At 35.8% G+C, this 18,456-nt stretch overlaps 1 protein-coding gene across 1 annotated transcript; it reads left to right on the top strand.

Moving 5' to 3' along the window:
* The first annotated feature begins 8,145 nt into the window (after nucleotides 1–8,145).
* LOC126779572 (phenoloxidase-activating factor 2-like) lies at nucleotides 8,146–17,061 on the top strand. Its single transcript, XM_050503681.1, has 9 exons — nucleotides 8,146–8,213; nucleotides 11,504–11,649; nucleotides 12,174–12,279; nucleotides 12,651–12,848; nucleotides 13,627–13,744; nucleotides 14,881–14,986; nucleotides 15,369–15,550; nucleotides 16,508–16,672; nucleotides 16,864–17,061. Exons 1-9 carry the CDS (start codon nucleotides 8,209–8,211, stop codon nucleotides 17,026–17,028), a joined length of 1,191 nt encoding a protein of 396 aa, XP_050359638.1. The 5' UTR covers nucleotides 8,146–8,208; the 3' UTR covers nucleotides 17,029–17,061.
* Nucleotides 17,062–18,456: the final 1,395 nt, after the last annotated feature.

Raw genomic sequence — 18,456 nt, 5'->3', positions numbered from 1 at the left:
TCAGCCAGTTCCACATGAAACAAATTCACAACAGCCTAAAAGCTCATCAACAGCAATATATTTCAAATAAATTAAATCAAATTTAATAATCCTGTATTCATATAGAATCTATCAATAAGTACACTTTCGAATCGTCACGTTAAAAATTGAATTGGATTTAAAGTTAAAACCGGTTCATAATGTAGATTCAAGGAAGAATAACCTGCAAGTCAGTTACTTCTACTCTTTTTGACTTTAAATTATAAAATAAAAAAATACTATGTATCTCCCCGCGCTTTTTATCACTTATATTGATTAATATGACTTAATTTTCAAAGTTGTTTTGACATGTAATTCGATGTTTTTAATAGAAAATGTTATAAAAACGAATACCTTGTCCCATGAAGGATTCATTGAGTTTGCGAAGTTAGAAGCTGAGTGTTTTTTACTCCTCGTGTTTATAGTGATGAGGTTATCTATTCATTTGTATAAACTTTTAATACATAATATAAAACGGTATACTTTTGTTTATCCTAAATATATTTACGCAGAACATTACTGACGCATATTTTTTTTACCATAATTTCTCTAATCATAATAGTGTTTAACCATAACATTCTAAAACATAAATTTATTTAGACATAATTATATTACAACGAATATATTTTACACATCGCAAATACGCTTAAAACAACAACATGAAATATTATCAAAACGCATGCAGAATCACAATCATGGACCAAATGCACTTCGAGGAAAGGTAAGTTACACGTATGTAAAGCATATTAACATATATATGTAAGTACACCTTAAACTATCCGTTATTCCAAAGTATATTAGGAAAAAAAAATGTCGGTCATAGGGACTGCCGATACAATAAGTGAAAACCTGAAACTGTTAAATATATTTTTCCAATTTCCACATCTATTGGCACTCCAAGTTTAATTCTATCCCTTTTTATTATATAGCTTTTTATTCATCAAAATACACAGTCGCAAACTCGGTACAAAATATTAATACAACTTAATTTAAATAAATAATAGTTAAAATACACTTATATAATTTGTACATACTGTTTGTATTTTTATAAAGTTCAGTCACTATTATCCTCATTAAAATCCACAATACTTAAATTACTTTACTATTTGTACTTTCAACAATTTCATTATATTAACATTAGCATGTCGGTGACGCGAAGCCACGAGTCTATCCCCTAAAAGCCGCGCAACGCGCCTAAAGAAGTTTTCACTTCAAAAACATTTTGCGAAAATATGGAATCCCAGATCGACAGTTTCTTTCAAAAAAAAAAGTGTCTGAAAAATATACATATTTTAATGCAACTTTAAGTAAGTAACAGCCTGTAAATGTCCCACTGCTGGGCTAAGGCCTCCTTCTCCCTTTTTGAGGAGAAGATTTGGAGCTTATTCCACCACGCTGCTCCAATGCGGGTTGGTGGAAATACTTTAAGTACACTCCCTTTATTAAAAACATCCTGAAAGCTGTTTTATAAATTAAGGCAATTTAAAATAAACTCACAACACCAAGCTTCCGACTTAACAAAGTTAAAACAATTAATTAATGAGCCTTATTATTCAGCGTATGTACAGGATTATATACCTAAATGAAAAAAAAAAAAGTGCTCGGAGTTAGTATTCGTTGATGTTCGTACAGGATATATAAATTTAATTGTATGTGATTATTACGTGAACATTTTTCAATTGTTAAAGAGAGAAACTACTGATTTTACATCAGATATTCTACCGCAAAACAGCAATACTTGATATTGTTGTGTTCCGGTTTGAAGGGTGAGTGAGCCAGTGTAATTACAGGCACAAGGGACATAAAATCTTAGTTCCCAAGGTTGGTGGCGCATTGGATATGTAAGCGATGGTTGACATTTCTTACAATGCCAATGTCTAAGAACGTTGGTGACCACTTACCATCAGGTGGCCCATATGCTCGTCCGCCTTCCTTTTCTATAAAAAAAAAAAAAAATTTCCTTGCCGGTTTTCGGAATCCACATTCCGAGCCGGTGTTAACTTTGTTTTAGATTCTGTATTCAAAAGTGCTTGTGACAGCATTGAATGAAGTATATTTTGTCGTTGACTTTATACGGTCGTACGAAACTAAAGTATTACGTGACTTATTTAGCTTTTTACTTAAGGATAAATTAATGAAAAATATTGGTTTTTACGTCGCAGGAGTTATCCCAGTGAAGCGTTGCACTTACGTTCAATGGTATGGATTTATTACACCGTGATATTGCTTACGTCATCGTTTATCATTTTACTAAATATACACAACAATGGTACATAAGAGTATCCACTTGTTATATCATTTATTTATGTAATTGAATTATAACAATGTTATCATTGTATATGTATTATATTATTTTTATGTAAATTGGTGGGGCTTTGTGCAAGCCGGTCTATGTGTCACCCACCCACAGTAGCGTAACTATAGGATGGCAGGACTGGCAAAGTGCCATGGGCTCCCGACCCGACAGGACCCCGGTCCGGCCACAAGCTCAGAAGTGTCCTACATTAAAAAAAATTCTTAAAAGTTACATACAAGTACTTACACAACTAAAAACTATTTACAAATTCAGATAAATTATTAAGATTTCCGACATTGACATTTTTTGTGACTCAATCTTTAGAAATAAGTTAATTAATTATTATAAAATGCATGATTACTTTTAATAAATACTTTTAATCATTTTTAATTACGATTTCGCCGATTGATATTTTATTATAACAATGACATTATTTATTATTTAATTTTGTCATTTTTAAAAATTACTGATGATTTTTTGTTACTTTTAATTTGAATTTGATTAGATTGAATCTGGAAGTGCTATGTACACTTGTAATTGACGTGCATATTAGATATACTATTATTGTTTTATAAATTAATCTTTTCAATGCTTTATATGTTTGTTGTAAGTGTGCTATTACAAATAAATAAATAAATATCGTTGCAATCTCTGAGCCGACCGATCTTCCATGCTGAAACATTCAAAAATTTATCTGGAAGAATTGCAAGATCGAAATGAATCTCATACGATTGTTTCATACTATAATTATTAAATACAAAGGAAAAATACCGAAATAATAATTGTATTACTACATACTATAAAACAGAGTCCCCCGCCGCGTGTGTCTATCTGTTTGAACGCGATAAACTCAAAAATTACCGAACGGACTCGGTCTGAATTTTAATACGGTTTTCACCAATGAATGGAGTGATTCTGAAAGATTTTGGTGTAAAATACATTAAGATTTTGTGTAAATTGGTTGAAATATGACGATTGTTAAAGATGTCTGAAAAAATCACACTCTGAGAGCTTTACTGGGCATTTATTTGAGCATTAATCTGCACGTGTGAAGCCGGGCCGGTTAGGTAGAATAGAATAGAATAGAATATGCTTTATTGTACACCAAAAGAGTTACAGAACCATTTTAAACAAAAACACGAAAAAAAAAAACGAAAACTATTTTGTACAAAAGGCGGTAAGGAGGTATATTAATCATCTCAATTTTTATTTTTTAAATAAATATAGATATATATAGTACTATAGCTAAATATACATTAATATACATATAAATAAATAATATGTACATAAACATACATAAAAGCCGAGATGGCCCTGTGGTAAGAACGCGTGAATTTTAACCGATGATCGTGGGTTCAAACCCGGGCAAGCACCACTGAATTTTCATGTGCTTAATTTGTGATTATAATTCATCTCGTGCTTTACGGTGAAGGAAAACATCGTGAGGAAACCTGCATGTGTCTAATTTCACTGAAATTCTGCCACATGTGAATTCTACCAACCCGCATTGGAGCAGCGTGGTGAAATAAGCTCCAAACCTTCTCCTCAAAAAGAGGACAGGAGGCCTTTAGCCCAGCAGTGGGACATTCACAGGCTGTTACGGAAACATACATATATAATATATATAAAACATGTAATTATGATAATTATAATAATAAATAGCAATAAAGTGCGGCAGATAATAAAACAACACTCCCTGATAATTATAAAGATAAATGATACGCCTTGAGTCGGATTTTAAATGTGTTAATAGCTTGAGATCGTCTTAAGTGGAGTGGTAAAGATTTCCATAGGCGAACTGCTTGGACAGTGAAAGAATTGATATAAAAAGAAGAAGAGTGAGAAGGAATTTGAAGAATTAGATTATCGTCAGAACGTAGGGTGCGGCCGTGCGAGTCCTTAAGGAATTCAAAACGGTGTTTAAGATAGTGCGGAGAATTTGGATGAAAAAATATACAGTAGAGAAGAAAAAGAATACTAGTATACCTGGGAAGACGGATTGGGAGCCACTCGAGTTTTTTGCGAAATTCAGAAATGTGGTCAAATTTGCGGAGTCCGAATATAAGCCGAACACAGAGATTTTAAATACGCTCGAGTTTATTTAATTGCTCATCTCTTAAGTCAAGATAGCAGGTGTCAGCGTAATGAACGATGGGCAAGAGGATGGCTTGAGCTAACGCAATTTTGGTAGGAATATGTAGAAAATTACCTAATTTAAAGTAAGTAGTTAAAAACAAACAAAAACATCAAAACACTTTACCTCTTAAACTGTTTTTATGTTGGAGTTTCCTACAATATCGTAGTATAGAATAGACTACTAGGGTCCGCCGCGGTGTCACTCGCTTGTTGGGCGGTGCTGTTCGTCTTGCGTTTAAGATGTCAAAGGTAGCCAACGTCCTTTGGGGTCTCAGCTTGCTTCATATCTCATCAAAATGGATTTAGACGTTTAGCCGTGAAAGCGCAACATACATACAAAGTATTTATAACATAAGTATAGATAGAGATGTTTTGTTTGACGTTGTTTACTTCTAATCCAATAAAACTCATATATATATATATATATAGCGTAAGTAATTACTTACGCAAATTATTTTATTAAAAATATAACATCTCGTCTTATTGCCTCCTCTGGTGACTGACTGTCTCATTTTTCCCACAGGAAATATAGATAGGCGACTGGCAACCACCAGTGACAAACATTGGTTCAATGTTAACAGTTCCTAACGCGCTAATGCGTCACCAACCTTGGAAACTAAGATGTTACGTCCCTTGTGCCTCTCGTTACTTGTATGTTAGTATTTATAGTATTATTTCCTTTACTATTTTTCATTGATGAACTCTAGTCCATAGAAACATTGATAAGTAAAACTTATTACTCATAAGACTATAATGACGTGACCGACCACGTTTCGACCACGGCGGTTTCATAACTACTCTAATCTAGTTGCTTGCCTTTCACGCCGAAGGTTGCGGATTCGATTCCCACCCAGGACAGACATTTGTGTGCATGTCCGTTTGTCCTGAGTCTGTGTGTATCTATATAAGTATGTATGTACAAAAGAAAAGTAGTATATATAATATATCTGTTGTCTGGTTTCCATAGTACAAGCTCTGTACAAGCTTAATTTGGAATCAGATGGCCGTGTTTGAATAATGTCCCAGGATATTATTATTATTATTATTATATATAATATGTCATGTTATATAAGTGTGGACGGAGGAATAAACTGCAAAGCTTCGCCTTAAAGGGAGATGATCCTTAGCCCAGCAGCATTCAAGTGTTGACTGATGTAGATACGGCTCGCCTGGTGTATTTTAGTTATTTCTACAGTACAATGTCTTATGGCATTCAACTCTGGGGTAATGCAGCCGATATTAATACGATTTTTGTACTGCAGAAGAGGGCTATTCGTGCAATTTATAACCTGGGCCCTAAAGATTCACTTAGATGTAGATTTAAAGAAATTAAAATAATGACTGTCGCTTCTCAATACATATTTGATAATGTTATGTATGTACGCAAAAACATAAAATATTTTCGCAGAAATTGTGACGTATATACTGTTAACACCAAGAACAAGTATAAAGTTACAACCACTATTATCAGATTATTTATTTATTTATTTAATAGGAACATTAACAATATACATATTAAATGGTGGCATACATAACATCCAAAGAGAAAAAATCAACTTCTGATATGTACATCGATTACAAGGATACACAACATTCACTAAGCATCGCGTCAACATAAAATACGTTAAAAAATTATTATTATTGACCTATGCTTTCTTCATTACACAATATGAAAAAAAAACATCCAAAATAAATAAATAAAAGATTTAAATAAAGATAAAAACACACAAAGTTACACAGGGTTAGTAGGTCTTTTATGGGACTATGTATACGCTTTTACAACAGGATCCCAGAAGACGTTCAAGAATATTCAATTATGAAATTTAAAAGAATCGTTAAGGAACGCTTGTGTGCTAAAGGATATTTCACAACCAATGACTTTTTAGATGATGATTATGAGTAATGTATTATTAAGACACAAATATGGAGATATTTATTTATTCCTCACAAGCCTCACACCAGGACAAACCCAATGCGTTAGTCTAGTCTAATAATAGCACATAGTATACATATAAAGTTGTTTTTCTAAATTCATCCTCATGCCTCGTTGGTCTAGTGGCTAGATATAAGGCCGCATCCCGAGGTCCTGGGTTCAAACCCCTTGTCGGGCAAGTAAAAAGATATTAAGTTTTTCTGTCGGATTCTCAGTAGCATCCCAGTCTGGAAGTTGGAAGTGTGTACACCACCATGCCTCGGAAAGCACGTAAAGCCATTGGTCCTGTGCCTGAACTCTTTCCGGTCGTGTTGCATTGCCATCCCATCAGATTATGTGAATAAGGGAATAGAGAGTACACATGTGCTTGCGCGCACAAGCTCGAGCACTATAATATCTCCTGCGCAGTTGACTAATCTCCCTTGAGATTGGCCGCCGTGGCCGAAATCGGTCCAGAGGACATCACGTTTATGATAATTTTATAATTATTATTATTCGACACTATACATAACCAGTAGAAATTATCTAGGCAGCTACTAATACTAGACGATTCAGGAACGTGAAATATTCAATCAGCGCCATCTGTCGCTACCGAGTAGCAATATACACTATTAAACAATACATTTTTAAACAATTCACGTAGTTTTTCCTATAAAATATCGGTCTAAGCGGTTATAAATTCGCCATTGTTTAAATCATTTTCTAGAATTTTATATTTATTATTGATTAGCTCACTTACAAATAATTCCTTATAATTAAACCAATTGTTTTCTTCGACGTATATTCATTGTAAATAATATAAATAAATTCTCGGAATGTATATAATGAATTTCTGGAGTGGCTGCGTCTTATTACATACATTTCTTTGCCGATCTGTCATATTTGGATGTCGTGTAGGTGAGGCAAAATATAATCAGATTAACGATTACAATGTGTAATCATCAATCACGGGCGGATAGACTGATTAAAAACGTCCTACAACTTCAATGTGTGCTCGCTAACATATCTGCAATTTTTACACGTGTAATACAATCGTTTATTGGCTATTGATAAACTTTAGAGTAATCATTGATTTGGGGGATTTTTTTATATATTTAATTTGTAACTATATTTTATTTTGAAACAGGACAATACCTCCTACCTAAATCTAAGTTAAATAAAATAGAGCTTAAATTAGAATTTAAAAAAAAATACCAAAAAAAACAAAGTATTAATAATAAAATCATTTATTTCGACCAAACAGGGATCATAAACACAAAACAGTAAATAGTAAAAAGACAAAAATTACGATAATAATATTTTACAGATTTTACATATTATAAAAATAAAATAAGTCTGAATTGGTAAAAAGTAAAAAAATCACAAAATATAACTTTCTGTTATAAATAGAGATATATATATTAGATGGGCCGGTTGGCGTGGTTGGTAGATACTTGCCTTTCACACCGAAGGTTGTGCGTTTGATTCCCACCCAAGACAGACATTTGTGTCTGTTTGTCCTGAGTCTGGGTGTAATTATCAATATAAATATGTATTTACAAAAGAAAATAGTTCCATAATACAAATTCTGCTTAGTTTGGAATCAGATGGCCGTGAATAATGTCCCAGTATATTATTATTATTACCTTTTAAATAAGTATAAACATCATGGACAATTAAACGAATCGCAAATCTGTAATTTTTATAAATCATCGATATATTAACGATATAGTAACATCACTAGTTATGTGATAAATATTATTGTATTACCTGTCCAGCCAGTAGTACATACGTCTCGCTCTCGAGACGACCCCGACATTCGTTTGTGTTTATCAACTTTATAAATATGTGGTGAGCCATTTATATATAAATATATAGATATCATTATGTTTTTATGTAATTATCATTAGTATATATGTGTTATCATTTAATTAGTTTTTATTTAGATTTACGTGATCTCTCGTTTTATTTTAAACGTATATTGATATGAGTGAACAGTGTTATGAGGTCATTGTAAAGGCTAGCGGTCTTGGAATATATGAATAAAATTGTAACATTATAATTCAAATGTCCGATCACATATCGTAAGGAAACATTCTTGTAGTTCTATCTGAGGACCATAGTTGAAAACATTTTTTCGTTTTAAAAAGGCCGACATTGTTATTTATTATGTACAACAGATTATTATTTCGATGCCAATTACTTAATTAATAAAATATTATATAATAAATAAACATTAACATAGTGAGTTTTAAGATTATACATAGATATATGAAATTATTTACTTCTAGGATTCTATTATAATTTAATGGTAAGTTAATTAAGGTAATTAAACAGAGTCATCAACATGGTAATATGGATTCTATTTATAAAAACATAAATATTTACCTTTATCAACCAATCAATTAAGAAGCCTTTTATCCTGAACTTTTAGTGTTTTTACAATTATGTTTTTACAAAATGTCACTCAGGTCAGTATGCCTCATAGCATAAGCCTCTAACATTTTCCATTGTTGTCTCCAGCAACCCTCAAAATTGGACCGGCTGTTAGTTAGATACCATCCCTACCTTTTCCTACTTTTATCGTCTCTAGGGTACCATTCAGGAATAATTTTGCTCGAATTTTCTTGCAGTTTATAAATTTGCAGTATATGAATTTTCGCAGTATATAACATATATACTTACATTATATATCAAAAGTATACAACACGCGCTGCATTCTTAGTAGTTTTTTCATTACAAAAATAAACATCCCATTTATGCGTATAGATGAAAATTTATAGGTGACAACTTACCATCAGGCATATTTGCCAGTCTGTCTGTTTATAATAATAATAATAATATCCTGGGACATTATTCACACACGGCCATCTGATCCCTAACTAAGCAGAGCTCGTACTATGGAAACCAGACGACTAATATACTACATATACTACTTTTCTTTTGTAAATACATACTTATATAAATAATTACACCCAGACTCAGGGCAAACAGACATGTTAATACACACAAATGTCTGTCCTGGGTGGGAATCGAACCCACAACCTTCGGCGTGAAAGGCATCTACCAACCACGCCAACCGGCCCGTCGTTATCTATGTATATAGTTCTATATTTTCCTTTGTCCGTCTTTGAATCTATTTATGTCTGCTTCGATACCGGTTTACAAAGCATTAACATTTCGCATAAGTTTTTCCTCCTAATGTTTGAAATTATTTAATTATAATTTTGGCGTGTTTTGTTTAATTGATTAAAATGCCAGTTAACTAGTTTATTTGTAAACATACACTTATTGAGGATTTTAAGAAAATTCTATACAAAATAAAATTTATATTATATTAAACAATTAATAGTTTATTCCACCAACCCGCATTGGAGCCGCGTGGTGGAATAAGCTCCAAAACTTCTCCTCAAAAAGGGAGAGGAGGCCTTAGCCCAGCAGTGGGACATTTACAGGCTGTTACTTACTTACTTAATTAATAGTTATTAATTAAAAATAAAGTTTAATTAAATTTTACTTAATACATATAATAGGATATTTATTATTGTTTATTATATAATAATTTTTCTGTTTAAATGTAATCCATACAAGAACATATTAGATTTGAACCTTAGGCGGCATTACAATTGGAATCCAAAATTGAAAAAAAAAATTTGACGTATACGAAGCCAGCTAGTGTATAAATGGACTGCCTCGTTGGTTTAGTGGCTGGAAATAAGGCCATAGATTCCGAGTTTCTGGATTCAAGCCCCAAGTCGGGCCAATAAAAAAAGTTATTGGGTTTTGTAGTTTACACACATCTAAAATAATGTATTTTACATTATGAATAGAGCCGAGATGACCCAATGGTAAGAACGCGTGAATCTTAACCGATAATCGTGGGTTCAAACCCGAGCAAGCACCACGGAACTTTCATGTGCTTAATTTGTGATTATAATTCATCTCGTGCTTTACGGTGAAGGAAAACACTTGACGAAACCTGCATGCGTCTAATTTCACTGAAATGTTGCCTCATATGTATTCCACCAACCCGCATTGGAGCAGCGTGGTGGAATAAGTTTCGAACCTTCTCCTCAAAAAAGAGGAGAGGAGGCCTTCAGCCCAGCAGTGGGACATTCATAGGCTGTTACGGTTACGGTTATATTATGAATATATATTATCTGTGTATATATGCATCTGTCATTTTGATTGACACATATCGCGGAGCGCGGGAAAATATATTGGTATTGGCGCGAAGTGAAGGCGGTGTGTGTGCATAGCGAGCTGATATATAAAATGTAATAAGCATTTTTTAACTTGTAATATCGATATTACGACTTGAGTTAAAACACTTTAAAAGGGTGAACATTACAGGTTTTTCTGTCGAAGTTGTTTTTGCCCAGTGTTCTACCGTTGAACAGCAATACTTTATTATGTTCTGGTTTTAAGGATGAGTGAGCCACTACAGGCACCAGGGACATAAGGTCTCAGTTACCAGGGTTAGTGGCGTATTGGAGATGTAAGAAGTGGCTTAATATTTCTTACAACGCCAATCCCCATTTTTTTTTTTTTTTGTTTTTTTTTTTTTTTTTTATAGAATAGGAAGGCGGACGAGCATATGGGCCAACTGATGGTAAGTGGTCACCAACGCTCTTAGACATTAGCGTAAGAAATGTCAACCATCGCTTACATATCCAATGCGCCACCAACCTTGGGAACTAAGATTTTATGTCCCTTGTGCCTGTAATTACACTGGCTCACTCACCCTTCAAACCGGAACACAACAATATCAAGTATTGCTGTTTTGCGGTAGAATATCTGATGAGTGGATGGTACCTACCCAGACGAGCTTGCACAAAGCCCTACCACCAGTACAATGCCTATGGAGAATAGTAACTTACCAACAGAATGCGCAACTACCCATGCTACTTTTATTATAAAAAAAAAGTTTTTGCCAGATTTCTCCTAACATAGTCACCTAGCATAGATCTGGCTCAAGGCAGGGCGGCTAGTGCAGAACATTCTTCCCGACTGTACTGGCCGTCGTCGCGTTTGGACTCTACTACCACTACCATCAGGTGGAGTAGTACCACTTTGTGGTAGTAATTTGCTCTCCCGGCAAATAAATATAAAAAAATAATTAAATCGCTTTTCTTTTACAGGATTCATCTGGTCCACGTCATCGGCTGGTTGATGCTGTGCAATGCGGCGAATGACGTAGATGTTACAAAAATAGAAACATTCCTATTAGAGGCTGCTGATGAAAAAGAAAAAAATGAAAGCGTTAAATCAACAATTCAAGAGAATTGTATGTTTTGTCATTTGTCTTCATATTGCGATTATTAAAAAATATATATATATATAATAATAATAATGTCCTCCGAACCGATTTCAGCCACGGCGGCCAGTCTCAAAAGAGATTAGCCAACTGCGCAGGACATTATAGTGGACAAGTGTGTACGCAAACACAGATTCACTTTCTATTCTCTAACTCTCATAATCCGATGGGACGGCAATCCGACACGACCGGAAAAAGTGGGTCATGTCAAGGGTAGATGGTCTCCACCGCTGAAAATAGACGTGATACTGTAAGAAATATTAATGATTCCTTCTTCAATCACCAATGCGCCACCAATCTTGGGAACTAAGAAGTTTTCAGGCACTGGTTCAACCTTCAAACAGTAAAACTAAGCAGTGCTGCTTAGCGGTAGAACAATTGAAGCGTGGGTACCACGTGAACTCCATGCTCACAAAAATCATATAACATGACGATTCGAAAATGCCAAATACTTAAATATATACTATTTTCTTACTTCAAATATGTATTTTCAGATAAAATATGTTATCTAGAAAAAGGTGCACCTGCAAGGTGTGTTAAGAAGTCTATCTGTGGAGTGAAATCCCCCCCCGTAGATCCGGCCACGACTTTTACCTTCAGGTAAGAAAGAGTCAGAGAATATGACCCAATGTATCTATATATAATCGACATAGTTAAAATACATATGATAAAAAAGCCGAGATGACCCAGTGGTTAGAACGCCTGACTCTTAGCCGCTGAATATTGGTTCAAACCCGGGCAAGCACCACCGAATTTTCATGTGCTTAATTTGTGTTTATTCTGCTGCATGTGTTTAATTTCACTGATATTCTGCCACATGTGTATTTAACCAACCAGCATTGGAGCAGCGTGGTGTAATAAGCTCCAAACCTTGTACTCAAAGAAAGAGAGGAGGCTTTAGTCCAGCAGTGAACATTCAGGCTGTTACTAACTATGATATAACACTAGTCAATATTGGTAATTTCTTTCAGAGAAATGGGTGAAGGTTGCACATACCTACAGACTTGCTGCCCTGAAGATAAAATAAGGAGTGAGCCGAAGAAACCTAAAGTGGAGAAAAAACACGGTTGTGGATACAGCAACCCTGGGGCGAATGTCCTGCGAGAACTGGCTGATAAATATGGATACGCGGATTATGGGGACTTCCCATGGATGATTGTCGTGATGAAGTAAGCTTTATTTTGATTATATTAAAGGGTTTTGTGCAATTTAATCTACGCATCAGCACTATTTCATAATCTGGTTTAAAGGTTAAGTCAGTGTAATGGCAGGATCACGGTAGCATGCGTAAGCGATCCCGTGGCGCTCCTCGTTAAGACAGAAAGGGTAACGCTGGTTTTTTAATGGGTATTTCGATGTTCGGGGCGCACTTGGCGCCTAGGACATCGGCAAGGCTCACATACCCCCTACTGTTCCCATGGAGGAAACGCGTAATATGTTTTTCCAACGTTATTTCTTAATATATATAACTCTATTGGTTTACGCGGCACCAGTGAAGCTCCCAGTCGGCATGATCTTTTTTTATAATATAGGCACACGAGCATATGGGCCACCTGATGGTAAGTGATCACCAACGCCCATAGACATTGGCATTGTAAGAAATGCGCCATCGCTTACATCGCCAACGTGCCACCAACCTTGGGAACTAAGATGTTATGTCCCTTGTGCCTGTAATTATACTGGCTCACTCACCCTTCAAACCGGAACACAACAATACCAAGTACTGCTGTTTTGCAGTAGAATATCTGATGAGTGGGTGGTACCTACCCAGACGAGCTTCCACAAAGCCCTACCATCAGTCTTCAACAATCGTCGTCGTCATATTCATACATCTTTCACGAATCAATCTATTCATTGGTGAAATATATGAAAATCGGTTGGGTAGTTTTTAAGCGGTTGCGGACTTTATAATATGTATTGATAATTATAATATAATTGTGTTCACAGAAAAGGCATACCCAAGGCAAACTTCGATAAGGCATACATCGCTGGCGGAACTCTCATCGATCCATCCGTCGTTATAACCGTAGCTCATAAAGTGGACGACATAGTGAATAATTCGGAGGTATATATACACATTATATATTTTAACTACACATGTAGATCAAGTATGTATTACTGGTGGTTTGTCTTTGTGCAAGCTCGTCTGGGTAGGTACCACCCACTCATCAGATATTCTACCGTAAAACAGCAGTACTTGGTACGGTCGTTTTGCGGTAGAATATTGGTACAGGCACAAGGGATATAACATCTTAGTTCCCAAGGTTGGTGGCGCATTGGTGATGTAAGCGATGGTTAGTATTTCTTACAATGCCAATGTCTATGGGCGTTGATTACTATACTTACGATCATTTGGCTCATATACTCGTCCGCCTTCCTGTTCTATTAAAAAAAATAATTATTCTTGATGTTCAGCCTCTTCCAACTACAAGAGGAGTAAAGACAAATAAACAACTTCGACCTTGAATTGACACGATATCATTGGTCGGTAATTTGTATAATCTGTGATATTCATTATGGATTCAGGAATAGATGGAGTCTTGAACATCGGTGAGGTTATTGTCGAAACTTTAGAAGTAAAATTAAAGTGTTTATAAGTAGTTAACTGTAATGGTGTTGTATTACATATGGAGATATATTAATCGAGAAATGTCCGTAGTGTATAATACAGCAGAGCTATTAGCGAGTCGTATGGAATATGTAAATATAAGGTTGTTAATATTTACTTTCTTCGATTCGTATAAACTATAGATGTTTGTATATCATAAGGTCTCGGCTTCTCTCGCGTGAAGCGAATAAATGGTATTGATTTTATTTGTTAAGAATCAACAACCATGACAGTTCAGTCTCTTCCAGTGGGCACACTTGTCTGTCCAACAACAGAATGGCCATTGTGGAAAACGGTCAGGAGGGCATCATTAAGAAATTCCTAATTTTTTATTCCCAATCAATACGCATATCAAAATAAAGAGCTGTTAATTTGATATGGATGAAGTTTTCTTTGTACTCATTTCACACAAACCATTAATTAATATTGTTTAGTCAGAAGCGCACGATTGAATTATGATCTCCGTATCTTGGAAAATAGATCACGATGGTCACCACTATATATTGACATCGTAAGAAATATAAGCCAAAATTTCTTGGCAGGTATCTTTAAAATGGAAGATATAAAAATTATCCAATCGTTTTTTATTCTAGATCATGTGTCGCGCTGGGGAGTGGGATACAAAAACGGAGGATGAATTCTACAAGCATCAAGACAGAGATGTCAAAAGCATCATAATACATAATGAATACATGAGACGTACGTATTAAATATTCACAAAGAACTATTATTTTCATCTTCGAACACATCGACATTTCTTATCAGCTGTGCTGTGCTGTGAGAACCCTCTTCATCATATATATGTATAGTGATATACTATTTTGCTATAATTATTATGGTCAATGTCGCATCTGACATTTCTCGACCGATTTATGCGAGATTGCAGTGTTTTCATGTGAGATGCGGAGTTTCCAGTTTGGTCTTTCAAACCCTACTGGTCGGAAAAACTCTCATTTCCATTTAGCGGTAGAATATGTGATGAGTAGGTGGTACCGGAGACGACGTGCACAAAACCCTACCACCAAATAATCTACTAACAATTACATAAAAATTTGGATTTAAAGTTTCTTTTCATAAACAGAAAATGCCCATAATGATGTGGCACTGATCATCCTGAAGGAGCCGTTTAATTTGGACGACGCTCCTCACATAGGGGTGGCGTGTTTGGAGAAGAAGCTACCTGCCCCTGGAACGGAGTGTTACAGCATGGGCTGGGGCAAAGACTTCATTAATGATCAAATGTATGCCTCCATTCTAAAAAAGGTGAGGCGTTACGGATCTTAGATTCTACTTAGTTACTAAGTAACTTTCTAACGCTTATAAAGGAATGTATTAACTGCCTCGCTGGTCTAATGACTTCATGTAAGGCCGTAGACCCGGAGGCATTGGGTTCAAATCCCAAGTCGGGCCAATAAAAACTTATTGAGTTGTTCTGTCAAAAAATGTGTATACACTCCCGTACCTCGGAAAGCACGTAAAGTCAGTCCCGTGCCTGAACTCTTTCCAGTCGTGTCATATTACCGTCTCATTTGATTTTCGGATTTTGAGAGTTCGGAAAAAGAGAGTGCACCTGTGTTTGCGCACACACTTGTGCACTATAATATGTCCTGCGCAGTTGGCTAATCTCTCTTGAGATTGGCAGCCGTGGCCGAAATCGATCTGAAGGACATTAATTAATTAAAGGAATATAAAATAACAGTGTATGTCTGTCTATAAAAGCCGAGATGTCCCAGTGGTAAGAACGCATGAATCTTAACTGATGATCGTGGGTTCAAACCCGGGCAAGCACCACTGAATTTTCATGTACTTAATTTGTGATTATAATTCATCTCGTGCTATACGGTGTAGGAAAACATCGTGAGGAAACCTGCATGTGTCTAATTTCACTGAAATTCTGCCACATGTGTATTCCACCAACCCGCATTGGAGCAGCGTGGTGGTATAAGCTCCATACCTTCTCCTCAAAAAGGGAGAGGAGGCCTTCAGCCCAGCAGTGGAACATTCACAGGCTGTTACGAATACGAGTCTATAAATGGTTCACTACTGGGATAAGAAATGTTATAACACTGGGCCCTTGACGATGAGAGCTGATCCATTTCGCACCCAAAAAACTCATTATGTGATTTAACGAGCAAATACGACTAGCATTCTTATCTGGTGTCATTTTTACATTTAAGCTATCTACCTAAACTTAATCAGTTAATTGTGTATTTCTTTCAGTTGAAACTGCCACTTGTTGCGGCTGAGAGGTGTCAGAATCTATATCGGAACAGTCAGTTGGGTCAATCCTACAGCTTGCATAAGTCTCTCACGTGCGCTGGAGGAGAGGCTGGTGTTGATACTTGCACTGGGGATGGCGGGTCTCCACTTGTATGTCCCATCGCTGTAAGTCCATGTTCATTGAAAGGGAGACGTACGACAGGCACTAGCTTCTTGACATCATAGTGTCCAAGATTAGTGGTGCATTTCGATGTAAGAAATGTACAGCGCCAATGTCTGTAGGCTGTGATGAGCACCGTCAGGCGGCCTATTTGCCAATCCGCCTACTTATTCTATATTAAAAAAAAATGTTCCAGGATAAATCTGGCTTACGCTATTCCGTCGTTGGCATGGTGGCTTATGGACTTGGCTGCGGAACGGAAAATCTGCCAGGAGTTTATGTGAAGATACCGGAAGTGTACGATTGGGTGTTTAAGGAAATGGCTATACAAGGGTACACCGGGAAATTATTTGTCAGTTAGAAAGCACCCAATAAACGTATTTTTTTTACTTTATTTGTTTTTTTAATTTTAATGTCCCAGAATTATTTACAGACAAATCAACATAGATATGTTTTAAGTAAGCGGTCAGCGGTTAAGTTTATTAGCAAATACTTTTAATATTGTGTATGTCGCAGCGTCGCTACTATGACGCCATCTATCGGAAACATCAAGCAGTTCATAGCTGCCTGGGTGCGGTCGTTGCCATGGTGATGTTGTATAGTTGAAGTGACAGTTATAAAACAGAAAATAAGATCGTTGGAGAATTCCAACTGGAGCATCAACTGGGGTCAGGATAGTGAAGGCGAGCGGTTGGTAGAAAAACACCACGTGGCATCGAACTCGACGCGTTTTCGATCCGATTAATCGATTAAACGGACTATTATATCAAGTGCGAAGAGTGTTATTTTGTATTTTCACTATGTAAGACCAATCAAATAACAAGTATCCAAATAAATTCCGCTAATTATTATATATATTGAAACGGGAAGGTAATAATTATAACAACAATCGTATGTATATTTATATCTTAATACTTTTTCCAATTTACAATTGTTATTTTCCGTTGTCATGGCCACATCATCTCCTTCGTTATTTTTGGTTGTCATAGCAACATTTTTGTACAAAAACGAATAACGTTCCGAAATGAGCCGATTGGGTATTAGGTTCTGTTGTCACTCGAATGTGACGCCAGTAATGGTTACAGACGGGCTTGGTGGACAGTCCTGGCTTTAACTGTCGTGGCATGGCACAGCATGGCTTGGCCTGGCTTGGCTTGGCTTGGCTTGGCTTAGCTTGACTCGCATGTGGCATGTGGCGTGGCGATATGTAGCTTGACATTAGCGTGGCGTTACAATATTTATACAAATTTCATTGAAATTCTGCCACATGTGTATTCTACCAACCCGTATTGGAGAAGCGTTGTGGAATAAGCTCCAAAACCTTCTCCTAAAAAAAAGCAGAGGAGGCCTTAGCCCAACAGTAGCACATTCACAGGCTGTTACTTACAATGTAAAATTAATATTGAAAATTATTTTATCTATCAAAAAAGTACATAGATAGTTTTTCGAATAATTTTATACTTAACATAAGCGCCCGAGGCATATTTTCGCTTGAGCTGTTGAACAGTACATACCACTCTAGGAAGTAACGCTCTCAGATAAATAAACGAAGCTTTGGAAATATTTGTAAAGCTTTCTTTTGAAAATCAAAGATGAGTAATCATGTCAGTGACGTCAGCCATAGCGTCACGCTTTTTTAAAATGCTACGGAAGAATTCAACCCGTCAAACACATGAATACAAAAATTTTAATCATGTACTACGTACGTCTGATAAATCATTTACGTGAACTGATATGCATTAATATATATCCCCAACTTTAGTATATTTGCGAAGAAGTTAAAAAATTA

The sequence above is a fragment of the Nymphalis io genome, chromosome 29 (assembly GCF_905147045.1).
Source record: "Nymphalis io chromosome 29, ilAglIoxx1.1, whole genome shotgun sequence".
NCBI lineage: Eukaryota > Metazoa > Arthropoda > Insecta > Lepidoptera > Nymphalidae > Nymphalis > Nymphalis io.
Note: the sequence above shows the minus strand (reverse complement) of the source record. Positions and strands in the feature narration are given on the sequence as shown.